Raw genomic sequence first — 12,534 nt, 5'->3', positions numbered from 1 at the left:
TTTACATCGTGGCGACCAAAACTGGATGCAGAATTCCAAGTGTGGCCTTACCAAGGCCTTAAATAAAGTGGTATTAACCCTTCACGTGATATGATTGGACACACGAGGAGTAATGGGGGGGGGGCAGCTGTGGGGAACAGGGGGGATTTTACTAGGAAACTGGCATGGGAACCTCAGACCTGACTTTGCCTTATTGTATGGGCAGTCCTCAACTTACAGTTCATTTAGTGACTGTAAGTTGAATGGGTCACGTCACTGAAAAAAGTGACTCATGAGCATTTTTCACACTTACGACCATTGCAGTATCCTCATAGTCACGTGACCAAAATGTCAACACTTGGCAACTGGTTCCTATTTATGACGGTTGCAATGTCCCCAGGTCACCTGACCCCCTTTTGCGACCTCTTAATGAGCCAAGTCAACGAGGAAGGCAGATTCACTTAACAACCGGGTTATTAACTTTACAGCTGCAATGATTCACTTAACGACCGTGGGGGGAAAAAAGTAAAATGGGTCAAAACTCACTGAACAAATGTTTCGCTTAGTGAAGGTCATCTCGATTCTCCACAATGGCTGCAAAAACTGATGGAATTAGCAGAGATGGTTAAATTGACTGCTTTGATTAGCGGGGGAAAAAAATACAAATATTTTTATTTCTGCTTGGAAACCTCTTCTGGACTTTGTGCTCGAGGTAGAAAAAAAAGAGAATTTTTTTAAAAAAAAATTATTTTATTTTAAAACAAAAACAAAACAAAACCATCATCATTCCAAGCAATTACAGACAGTGTGTCGATTGGTTAACATTCTTTTGTGCTTAATCCCATCTTCAGAGTACCAATATATGACAAAAGCTCATTTCTCATAAAAAAGAACTTCACATATTTTATCTTATTACCATATGTGGTGGACATGTGCAGAAGCAAAGAGATACTGGACTAAGATACACATGTGGTTGGAAAAAATGATAAAGAGACATATTGATTTTAAAAAGAGACATATTGATTTTAAACCAGAGATATTTTTATTAGGGATTTTACCAGAGACATACAATAGAGAATTGCAATATTTAATTGTGAACGTTTTAACAGCGGCTAGAATTGTATTTGCTAAAAATTGGAAAGGAGAGAAGATACCTACTGATGATGAAGTTATTAAGAAAATGATGGACTGTGCTGAAATGAGTAAATTGACATTTGAAATTAGAGAACAGGAAGATAAACAATATTATTTGATATGGGATTTGTTTTATCAATGGATAGATAATAAAACATGGAGATGAAATATGAAATATGAAGTGGAAGATAAAAAAGAGAAACTTTGATTTTGGGGTTTACCGATGAGATAGATCTGTTGTTATAGAAATGGCTACTTAATACGATTATGTAAAAGTAAAAAGATGAGGTTTGAAGTTAATGCCTTATTATGCGGCATCAAAGGGAGTCAGAAGTCAGTGCCTTTTTTTTTTCTTTTTCCCTTTTTCTTTCCCCTCACTTTTCCCTTTCCTATTTTCCTTCCTATTTACTTTTATATTTTCTTCGTATGCTATATTATAAACTAATTTTAAAAACTATTTTAAAAAATGTTTCGCTTAGCAACATGAATGTTGGGCTCAATTATGGTCGCATGTCAAGGACTGCTTGTACTCCACTTGACTTTAGTAAAACTATACCCCACACTTACAATGGAGTCATGGATCGTTCTTGCCTAGGGTTGAAGTTGAAGGAGGATTGACAGGCTTCAGGAATTCCGGGAGGAGGGGGTATGAGGCAGAGGAATGTCTCCATTGCTTTCAACACAATAAGGACTCCAAGCTTTTAACACCCTCTTGCTCGAGGTTTACAGATGAACAGAGTTGGAAGGGACCTTGTAGGTCATCTAGTCCAACCTCCGCCAAGCAGGAGACCCTACTCCATTTCTGACAGAGGGCAGCCCAGTCTCTTCTTGAAAGCCTCCAGTGATGAAGCTCCCACAACTTCTGAAGGCAACTTCTCTTCCATCGGTTGATGGTTCCCACTGTCGGAAAATTTCTCCTTATTTCTAGGTTGAATCTCTCCTTGTTCAGTTTCCATCCATTATTCCTTGTCTGGCCTTCAGGTGCTTTGGAAAATAGCTTGACCCCCTTCCTCCTCTCTGGGGCAGCCCCTCAAATATTGGAAGATGCTCTCCTGTCTCCCCTGGTCCTTCTCTTCACTAGACCAGCCAAGCCCAGTTCCTGCAACCGTTCATCCTATGTTTTAGCCTCCAGTCCCCTCATCATCTTGGTTGCTCTTCTCTGCACTCTTTCTAGAGTCTCAATATCCTTTACAAATTAACAGAGTTGGAAGGGACCTTGTAGGTCATCTAGTCTAACCCCCTGCCCAAGCAGGAGACCTTACACCATTTCTGACCGATGGCAGTCCAGTCTGTTCTTGAAAGCCTCCAGTGATGAAGCTCCCACAACTTCTGAAGGCAACTTCTCTTCCATCGATTGATTGTTCTCTCACTGTCGGAAAATTTCTCCTTATTTCCAGGTTGAATCTCTCCTTGATCGGTTTCCATCCGTTATTCCTTGTCTGGTCCTCAGGAAAATAGCTTGTTCCCCTCCACCACAAAATTCCAGAATACGCATTTAGGTGCCTTCTTCCCAATTTCAACCACTTTTATTTCCTTTCTTTCTAGGCCAAGCCATCTTCGGAGCCTGATGGGAAAACGCAAAATGAGCCAGGGAGTGCTCTGCTCCCACAGAAGCTGAGGAGTGGAGACCTCCAAGGTAAGGCGGAAGCAAGGGCTTCTCTGCATCTCTGATTGAAATATTTATGGAGACCCATTTTGAGGACATGATTTATTATTCATATTTATTAGTCATATTTCTATGCCACCCACTCTCCAAGGACTCTGGGCGGTTTACACCAAAGACAGTCTACTAAATAGCATATTGCTCCCAACAATCTGGGTCCTCATTTTACCCACCTTGGAAAGATGGAAGGCTGAGTCAACCTTGAGCCAGTGAGATTTGATCTGCTGATCTGCTGAACTAGCAGTCAGCTGAAGTAGCTGCAGTACTGCACCCTAACCACTGCGCCACCTCGGCTCTATCACTATCATGATAAGGATAGTGCATTGCTTTGAGTTATTTGTACAAATAGCAATGGCACTTAGACTTATATTTCATTTCATTTCATTTTCATTTTATTAGATTTCTATACCGCCCTACTCCCGAAGGACTCAGGGCGGTGCACAGCCAAACAATAAAAACACATACAATACAAAATTTAAAAATAGAATAAAATCAAATTAAATAATTTTGGCCCCGACAAATTTAAAACCCCAAACTTTTAAAACCAATTTAAAATTGAATATATAAATACTAAAAGATTATATACCGTTTCCAGTGCTTTTTTTTTTAAAAATAATAATTTTTACATATTTTTGAATATTTTACATTTTTAAAACCAAAAACATAATAGAAAAATAGAAGAAGAAAAAAGAAAAAAAGAACTTACACATACACCAAACGTTAAAATACAAAACATAATAACAACATTATATAATATTTTACAACTTTCTGCATCGACAATTATCTTTACTTTTAAATTCAATCTTATCATTCTCTTATTCTTGTGTAAGCATATTGAGCATTCTTATGAACTAAATTGTTACATATACTTACATCCTATTTAATTAATATAGTCAATATTTTATCCTTACCAGTATTCAATACTCTTAGATTCCAATTAATCAAATTTCAATTTACAGTCTTATTTTTTGTTTCGATTTCTATTTTCTAGCCACGCATAGAATCTATTCCATACTTTATAGTAGTCCGAATCATCTGTTTCTTTAATCTCCATTGTTGTTTTATCCATTTCAGCACATTCGAGGATCTTTTTAATTACTATTTCTTCGGGTGGTATATTGATCTGTTTCCACATTTGCGCCAGAGCAATTCTGGCCGCCTCTGTTTCCAGTGCTTTTACAGCCCTCTCTAAGCGGTTTACAGAGTCAGCCTCTTGCCCCCCAACAATCTGGGTCCTCGTTTTACCTACCTCGGAAGGATGGAAGGCTGAGTCAACCTGGAGCCGGTCAGGATCGAACTGCTGGCAGTGGGCAGAGTCAGCCTGCAATACTGCCTTTTAGCCACTGCACCACCACAGCTAGGAAGGAAGGAAGGAAGCTAGCAATAGCAATAGTAATAGCACTAGCACTTAGACTTATATACTGCTTCACAGTGGTTTACAGCCCTTTCTAAGTTGTTTACAGAGTCAGCCTCTTGCCCCCAACAATCTGGGTCCTCGTTTTACCCACCTCGGAAGGACGGAAGGCTGAGTCAACCTCGAGCCAGTCAGGATCAAACTGCTGGCAGTTTGCGGCAGAATTCTCCTGCGATACAGTACTTTAACAACTGTGCCACCACGGCTCAAGGAGGGATTCAAATAAATAAAAAAAAATAAAAATAACAGCATTGTATGTTTAATGAGGTCTGATCTGGGGTGGGTTTCTATGCTATAATGGAGTGGGACAACAAAAACAATAGTGCACCAACAAAGTGGGGTATTCCAGGATCACAATTGTTTTCTGGAGATTTACAGTATAGGTAGTTCTGGATTTATTGGGACCAGAATCTCAGTTGCTAAGTCAAGCAGTTGTTAAATAAGATGCCCACGTGGCTTCTTTGCACAACGACCACAATCCTGGCTCACCCAGTTGCAGTCATTAAGCAACCATGTGGTCATTAAGCAGATGGAGAGAAAAGAGCTACCGTACTTAGGAAGGAGGAGGCAGAAGGAAACTCCTGTGCCGATCTGGCGAAACGAAGCTTGGATCCTAAAAAAAATCCCCAATGGCTTCCCCAATGACTTTCTGGGGAAGCCGGCAGGAAAATCTGCTCCTGGAATTACTTCAGGATTTTCTACAAACCCACCAGAATGGATTCAGCCAAAGTGGATAAATGCAATTAGTACGTCATTCCAGCAACTCTTAACGTTTGTTGTGCTCCGCTCCACAGGGTGCCAGGTGAAAGGTTTTTTCCACACTTGGGCTCCATCACAGATCTACCAGCTTCCAAACCGGGCTTTTGTTAGTCCCAGTTCACAGTTTGTCCCCAGCAAAAGCATCAATTCAGGTAGGAGAGGGGTTGATTTTGAGAATTTCTTCGCCGCGTCCTGTTCAGCACCTCGTTGACCAGAGCCTAAGCTTGTAAAAGCTAAGCTGGGTCGGGGCTGGTTGGCTTTAGGATGGGAGGCACAGAGAGGTATGATTGGGAAGGCTGGCACAAAGTCGTTCCATATCATTGACCAGGGAAAGCAAAACAAAACACAGAAAGAGGAATTGCAATTGATTCGAAGAACTATTTATTTTCTTCTTCATTCGGATAAAGGAAGTAAACTGGAGCAGTTTACAAAAAAATTAGCAACAGTAAAAACACTGATTGGTTAATTGATTAAATGCCTTCAGATCATTGTCCACCATTCGTAGCCGCAAAAACTGACCTTCTTCAGGATGAACTAAAAACTTAGATGAGCATGTATGTTTGCAAAAGGTAGTCCTCAACTTGCAACCGTTCATTTAGTGACGGTTCAAAGTTACAACGGCACTGAGAAAAGTGACTGAGGAGCCAGTTTTCACACTGCAATGGTCATAAATATGAGTCAGTTGCCAAGCGTCCGAATTTTGACCATGTGACGATGGGGATGTTGCAATGGTCATAAGTGTTCAACATTCCCATGGTCACATAATCAAAATTCAGATCTGTTCTGCCCCAGCTACGGACCCCAAAGAACGGAGCACACACAAAGTCTGAACAAACCTTAGTTTACTAAATTAAATCAGTCTTTTTCAAATAAAGGCTGTTAATTAACTTTCTTAACAGCCTGCAAGAATCCAAAGAATAAATAATCATAATCTTACTATGGTTGGCAGAAAGCCCAGAAGCAATTTGCAGGAAACTGAGAAGAGAACTAAGATCAGGACACGAAGGAGAGTGAACGAAGTTGTTCCCTGCAAATTGCTTCAGTCGACATTCCTCCTTAAATAGGCTAAGGGAGCCGCCAATTAGCCCCAAGCCTTACTCTGGAGGAGACCACATCCAGAGGAGCCACTCCTGCCTTTTGGCCGCTCTGCGTGCCCATGCATCGAGAAGAGGCTCCTCCTCTTCTTCCTCTTCACTTATGGGAGCGTCTGAAGGCCCTGGCTGAATCCCCGCCTCTGGCACCACGTCTTCTCCAGCCTCCTCACTGTCCGACTCGAGTGCCAGCTGCACAGGCTGCTGGCGCAGCACCACACCAGCCTCCTCGCTGTCGGAATCAGCTACGAGCTACACAGGCCGCTGATGGGCCACAACAAGATGCTTGACCAATGAATTACATTTATGACGGTTGCAGTGTCCCAGGGCCATGTGATCCCCTTAAGTGGCCAGATTCACTTAACAACCATGTTACTAGCTTAACAACTGCAGGGATTTGCTTAAGAATTGTGGTAAGAAAGCTTGTAAAATAGGACAAAACTTAACAGCTGTCTCGCTTAGCAACATAAATTTTGGGTTCAATTGTCATAAATAGAGGACTGCTTGTAATCGTCAGAAGGGCTTAACTCCCAGAGTTGTGGGTACTCCATCACTGGAGGCTTTCAAAAAAAAAAAAAAAAACAGACTGGTCAATACCATTTGACTGGAATGGTATAAGGCTCCTGCCTTGAGCAGGGGGCTGGACTAGAAGACCTCCAAGGTCCCTTCCAGCCGTAGAATTCTGTGATTCTGCTTTCAAGCCCAAAGAGTCATATGGCTTTACAGACTCCATAACTACATCATGGTGTCAATTTCTGATTCTCGCTGGCCTTTTAACCCCTTCCAGATTGCTGCCTTCATGTTCGCCTCTACTACCACGATGTGCTAGTGAAAGAGATGATGACAAGCGTAGCAGAAGGTTGCCGGATCACCTACCAGCCGGTGGTGGCAGAGAACGATGACCTGTATGGTCCAAGCGGCATGGAAGAAATCCAGTTCCCTTCTCCGGATATCCTGAGCTGCAAAACTTGGGGGCCCAAGGCCATCTGGGTCTTGAAGAAGTTGCTCCCCCACTTGAATCGTGGGGTGCTCCTTTGGGTAGCTCCAGAAGGAGTCTTCATGAAACGCCAGTGCCAGAGTCGGGTTTACTGGAAGGGGCCGCTGGCACCCCACAAGGACCAGCCCAACAAGCTGGAGAGAGAGAAAACGTATTGGCTGTTGGACACGCAACAATTCCTCCAGGGTGAGTCCCGATCTGCTCACTTCAGGTTTCGCTTGGGGAGGTTAGAACAGAGTTCTTCAACCTTTTTGGATTGGCGGCCCAAAGGAGGGGGGCAGTGCCTTTACGCATACATGTGTGTGCATGAACGGGGCCGCGAGTGTGATGGTTGCGCGCATGCACCACTCGCAGTGACAGTAGCACGGTTACGGGATGGTACTGTGTGCGTGGTGCTTGCTGTGACAGTAGGGTCCTTGTGGCACCTGTGATGCTCATGGCAATGCTAGCGTGAGGGGGGGGGGGTTACAGAAATTGGGGGGCCAAGGCCATCTATAGGACTCTGAAGAGTCCTATATTAGTCTATATCCGTGATGGCGAACCTATGGCACGTGTGCCACAGGTGGCACGCGAAGCCATATCTGTGGGCACGCAAGCGTTGCCCTAACTCAGCTCCAGCGTGCATGTGCGGGTTGGCCAGCTGATTTTCAGGCCTTCCGGGCCCACCAGAAGTTGAGAAGCGGGCCGTTTCCAGCCTCCGGAGGGCATCCGGGGTGTGTGTGTGTAAGGCTGTTTTTGCCCTCCCCAGGCTCCAAGAAAGACTCTGGAGCCTGCGGAGAGCGAAAAACGGGCCTACCGAGCTCACCTTTTTGCTGTCACGCTGCATATGCATGTGCGGGGGGGCGGAGGGGGCATTGAATTATGGGTGTGGGCATGCACGCGAACCCCCCCAAGCTTCCCCCACTTTTGGCACCCGACGGCAAGAAGGTTAGCCATCACTGGTCTATATTATTCCTGTGCTCCCATATAATTCTAATCAATTCCCAGAATGAAAATTTCATTTCTTTCCATTTCTCGCAAAAAAAAAAGGTCCACGTTTTTCGATTTAATTAAATGTTCAGGTTTTTTATCAAGAAAAATCCTTAAAAACTCTTTTGTGTTTCCCCCAGAGTTACGAGGTTTCCTGAGACACGGAAAGCCGCTACCGCAGTACCAGATCCACCTCTGCTTTGGAGAAGAATTTCCGCCTGTTCCCAACCAGAAGCTCCACAAGTTCATTACGGCCCAGGTGAATATTTTGGCGACCACGAAGGGTCCCATTGAGCCACCATCTTTCCTGACTTAACCAGGTTAATGGAGGGTTTGTGAATTGCAGAAACATCAAAGTGGGTCAGTGGAGTGACCAGTTAATCCTCAGACCCTGAACATTCGGGGTTTAAGTAACTCCATCCAATGAGTTGTGTTTTGAAAACATCTAACACATGTCCATGACCCCGTTTTTAATCTCTGATCCTCCTGGATACAGAGCTGGAGAGAAAGAGAGGCTCAAAAAAACAGGCCTCTCTCTCTCTCTCTACTGCACAACTCGCTTCCCAGCAGGCTGGAGGGAGCATATTTTTCAAGCAGTGATTGGCTACTGCTCGCGCCCGCTGGCCAATGGGAAGACACGAAGTCTTGCGATTAGTTTCATGGGCCACCAAGCGTTTCATGGAAGGAATTCTATGTAGGTAATCCTCGATTTGCAACCAGATGCTTAGCAACCATTTGAAGTTACAACGGACCGTCCCAAAAGAGACTTTTGACCCAGTTCCGAAGTTCTGATGGCCGCCCCTCCCCCTGCAGTCACATGATCGCAACTACTAACCTGCATTTATGACTGTGATTTACAACAATCAGCATTTCCTTAATGGTTTTCAGCAAAATCACCACTTAGCAAACAGTGGGTTCACCATAGTGATTCACTTAACGACCATCAAAAAAAAAGGTTGTAAAATAGAGTCGGTCCCGTGGATGACCCAATTTAAAACTGTAACAACAAACAATCAATGCAGTAGGTTCCATTGCGGTCATACGTTGTGGACCTCAGGTAGTCCTCGACTTACAACAACTCATTTAGTGACCATTCAAATGGCCTGAAGAAAGTGACTTCACGACCATTTTTCACACAACAGTTGCATCACATCATCTGATAAAAGCTCGGATGCTTGGCAACTGGTTCAAATTTATGACGGTCGCAGTGTCCCGGGGTCACGTGATCTCCTTAACAACCGTGTTATTGATTGCAGTGATTCACTCAAGGACTGTGGCAAGAAAGATTGTAAAATGGGACACAGCTCACTTAGCAAGTGTCTCACTTAGACAAAGTTTTTGGCTCAATTGTGGTCATAAGTTGAGGACTACCTTATCGTTTCGTCCAATGTGGAATTTTGGCCAGGGATGAGGGCCATTGCAATATCAACAGAAGAGCTCTGGTTGCACGGAGGTCTCCAGAAAGTGTTTTTCTAAGAAACACCAGGAAGACCATACAACGTGCATATCCTTGGAGATCTCTTCCTCTTTGCAGAAACTTCTGGAAACAACCAACCAAGCTCAGAGAGCACCTAACAGATTAACAGAGTTGGAAGGGACCTTGTAGGTCATCTAGTCCAACCCCCCGCCCAAGCAGGAGACCCTACACCATTTCTGACAGATGCCAGTCCGGTCTCTTCTTGAAAGCCTCCAGTGATGAAGCTCCCACAACTTCTGGTGGCAAGCAGTTCCACAGGTTAATTGTTCTCACTGTCAGGAAGTTTCTCCTTAATTCCAGGTTGCTTCTCTCCTTGATTACTTTCCATCCATTATTCCTTGTCTGGCCTTTGGGTGCTTTGGAAAACAGGTTGACCCCCTCCTCTCTGGGGCAGCCCCTCAAATATTGGAAGACTGCTATCCTGTCTCCCCTGGTCCTTCTCTTCACTAGACTAACCAGGCCCAGTTCCTGCAACCGTTCATTGTATGTTTCAGCCTCCAGTCCCCTAATCATCTTGGTTGCTCTTCTCTGCACTCTTTCTAGAGTCTCAATATTTTTTTTATAGTGTGGTGACCAAAACTGGATGCCGGACTCTAGGTGTGGTCTTACTAAGCCTTTATAGAGTGGTATTAGTACCTCTCTTGATCTTGATTGTATCCCTCTGTTAATGCAATTTAGGATTGCATTGGCTTTTTTGGCTGCCGCCAGACACTGCTGGCTCCTATTGAACTGGTTGTCCACTAAGACTCCCAGGTCCCTCTTGGACTCCATAACTATGTAACCTTGAGATATGTCTATTTCCCTCTGCTAGATCTCTTCTTAGATAGCTTCATTCCTAGTCAACATTCTCGATTCCTTCTCCTCCATAACCATGCTTTCTAGAGAGGCTCCCCTGATCATCTTCACGTTAGTAAGATGCAACTTCTGGGCCCTCCTCTCACTTTGGAGAAGCTTGAGGATACATCTGGAATGTTGTCAAGGTGATAATTTGAGAGCTGACCAGATGATGCAATGAAGGGAATGAGTCAGCAGTGTTTTTGGCTGTTATCCCTTTAAGAGCCTCTGTAATAATAAGAGGCCCTGCTAGAACGTTGGTTGGTTCGTCGAGTTTCTTCCCTGCTGTAATTGCTGTTTATTTAGATACTGCTGGTAGTATGTGTATGTATAGTATTCCTATATTCCTATGGTAGATAAAAACCACTATTTGATACAAACCACTGTTGACTGTTGGCTTGCTCCTAGTTTGATACACGTGATAGACCTGTGCATACTCTTGACAAATGTCCCCTCCCCCTTTAATACTTGCTCTCTAGGTGGAACCGGTGTTTGCCCGCAATCTCTGCCTTCACGCCCAGCGGTATCTCCAGGGCTCTCGGACCTGCCCTCCAAAGACGCCCAAGAAGATCATCCAGATCCTGCAGCAGCTCTCTTCCTCTTGCCCTGCTCCGGATGTCACCGCTGACCTGGAAGAGAAGTCCTGACCACGGGAGCCCTCCCTCGAGATTCAGCCTCTTCTCTCAGGGATTCATGGCTGGTCTGGGCTGAAATCTTGTAGGAAGAAGGACTCTGTGTTTGGCCTGGATGTTGCTCTTTTAATATATGCAAATTTGTATTCAAAAATATGAGGGGGGAGAGTGAGCCTTGTTCAGATATATATATATATATATATGTTTCCTCTGTTCTATATTAGTTTATATTCATTCTTATCATTCTTAAAATGTGTATTATATATATATATATATGTTTTTCTTCTAGCCAGGTTTTCCCTACGTAGCCAAGGTTTTTTTTTTTGTAGCTCCAGCTCAGTAGAATCACATCTACTCGGTTCTGGGCTTTTTTCCTTTCTGACACCTAGCACCTGGCTAGAAGAAAAACACACATAAACCCTACGAAGAAGTAAGAAAAATATATATAAAAATTTATATTTTGCTGATAAAGAAATATTACATATATATATGTAATAGAATGCAGAACAGGATAGAATAAAATGCAGAATAGAATAGAATAGAATTTGAAATAATTAGAATAGATGGAATGGAATGGAACCGAACCGAATAGGAATAGGAATAGGAATAGGAATAGGAATATATGGAATAGAATAGAATAGAATAGAATAGAATAGAATAGAATAGAATAGAATGGAATGGAATGGAATGGAATGGAATGGAATGGAATAGAATAGAATAGAATAGAATAGAATAGAATAGAATAGAATAGAATATTGGAATGAAGAGTAGAATAGAGTAGAATAGAGTAGAATAGAGAATGGGATGGGATGGGATGGGATGGGATGGGATGGAATGGAATAGAATAGAATAGAATAGAATAGAATAGAATAGAATAGAATAGAATAGAATTCTTTATTGGCCAAGTGTGATTGGACACACAAGGAATTTGTCTTGGTGCATATGCTCTCGGTGTGCATAAAAAGAAAAGATAGATAAGATAGATAGATAGATAGATAGATAGATAGATAGATAGATAGATAGACAGACAGACAGACAGACAGACAGACAGACAGACAGAATTATAGAATAGAATAGAATAGAATAGAATAGAATAGAATAGAATAGAATAGAATAGAATAGAATAGAATAGAATAGAATAGAATAGAATAGAATGTGTTTATGTCCAGGATGCGAGGGGTCTGTAGATATTTTCACAGCCCTCTTTTTGACTCGTGCCGGATACAGGTCCTCCATGGAAGGCAGGTTGGTAGCCATTGTTTTTTCTGCAGTTCTAATGATCCTCTGAAGTCCGTGTCTCTCTTGTTGGGTTGCAGAACCAAACCAGACAGTTATAGAGGTGCAGATGACAGACTCAATGATTCCTCTGTAGAACTGGATCAGCAGCTCCTTGGGCAGTTTGAGCTTTCTGAGTTGGCGCAGAAAGAACATTCTTTGTTGTGCTTTTTTGATGACGTTTTTGATGTTGGGTGTCCATTTTAGGTCTTGAGATATGGTAGAACCTAGAAAGTTGAAGGACTCTACTGTTGATGCTGTGTTGTCTAAGATTGTAAGAGGTGGAAGTATGGGAGGGTTTCTTCTAAAA

General features: G+C 42.9%; 1 protein-coding gene across 1 annotated transcript in view; it reads left to right on the top strand.

The window, feature by feature from the left end:
* LOC139314591 (interferon regulatory factor 4-like) overlaps positions 1-11,117 on the top strand; it is a 23,325-nt gene extending 12,208 nt beyond the window's left edge. The window contains exons 4-8 of the mRNA XM_070940277.1: positions 2,659-2,749; positions 4,985-5,101; positions 6,828-7,223; positions 8,147-8,265; positions 10,797-11,117. Coding sequence (XP_070796378.1) covers positions 2,659-2,749; positions 4,985-5,101; positions 6,828-7,223; positions 8,147-8,265; positions 10,797-10,964 — 891 coding nt within the window. The 3' untranslated portion in view covers positions 10,965-11,117. The remainder of the gene's footprint in view (positions 1-2,658; positions 2,750-4,984; positions 5,102-6,827; positions 7,224-8,146; positions 8,266-10,796) is intronic.
* Positions 11,118-12,534: the final 1,417 nt, after the last annotated feature.

Source organism: Pituophis catenifer, unplaced genomic scaffold (assembly GCF_029215685.1).
Source record: "Pituophis catenifer annectens isolate HBS135680 unplaced genomic scaffold, rPitCat1.0.hap2 SCAF_3, whole genome shotgun sequence".
Classification (NCBI taxonomy): domain Eukaryota; kingdom Metazoa; phylum Chordata; class Lepidosauria; order Squamata; family Colubridae; genus Pituophis; species Pituophis catenifer.
The sequence above is the reverse complement of the archived record's forward strand: the minus strand, read 5'-3'. Positions and strand labels throughout refer to the sequence as shown.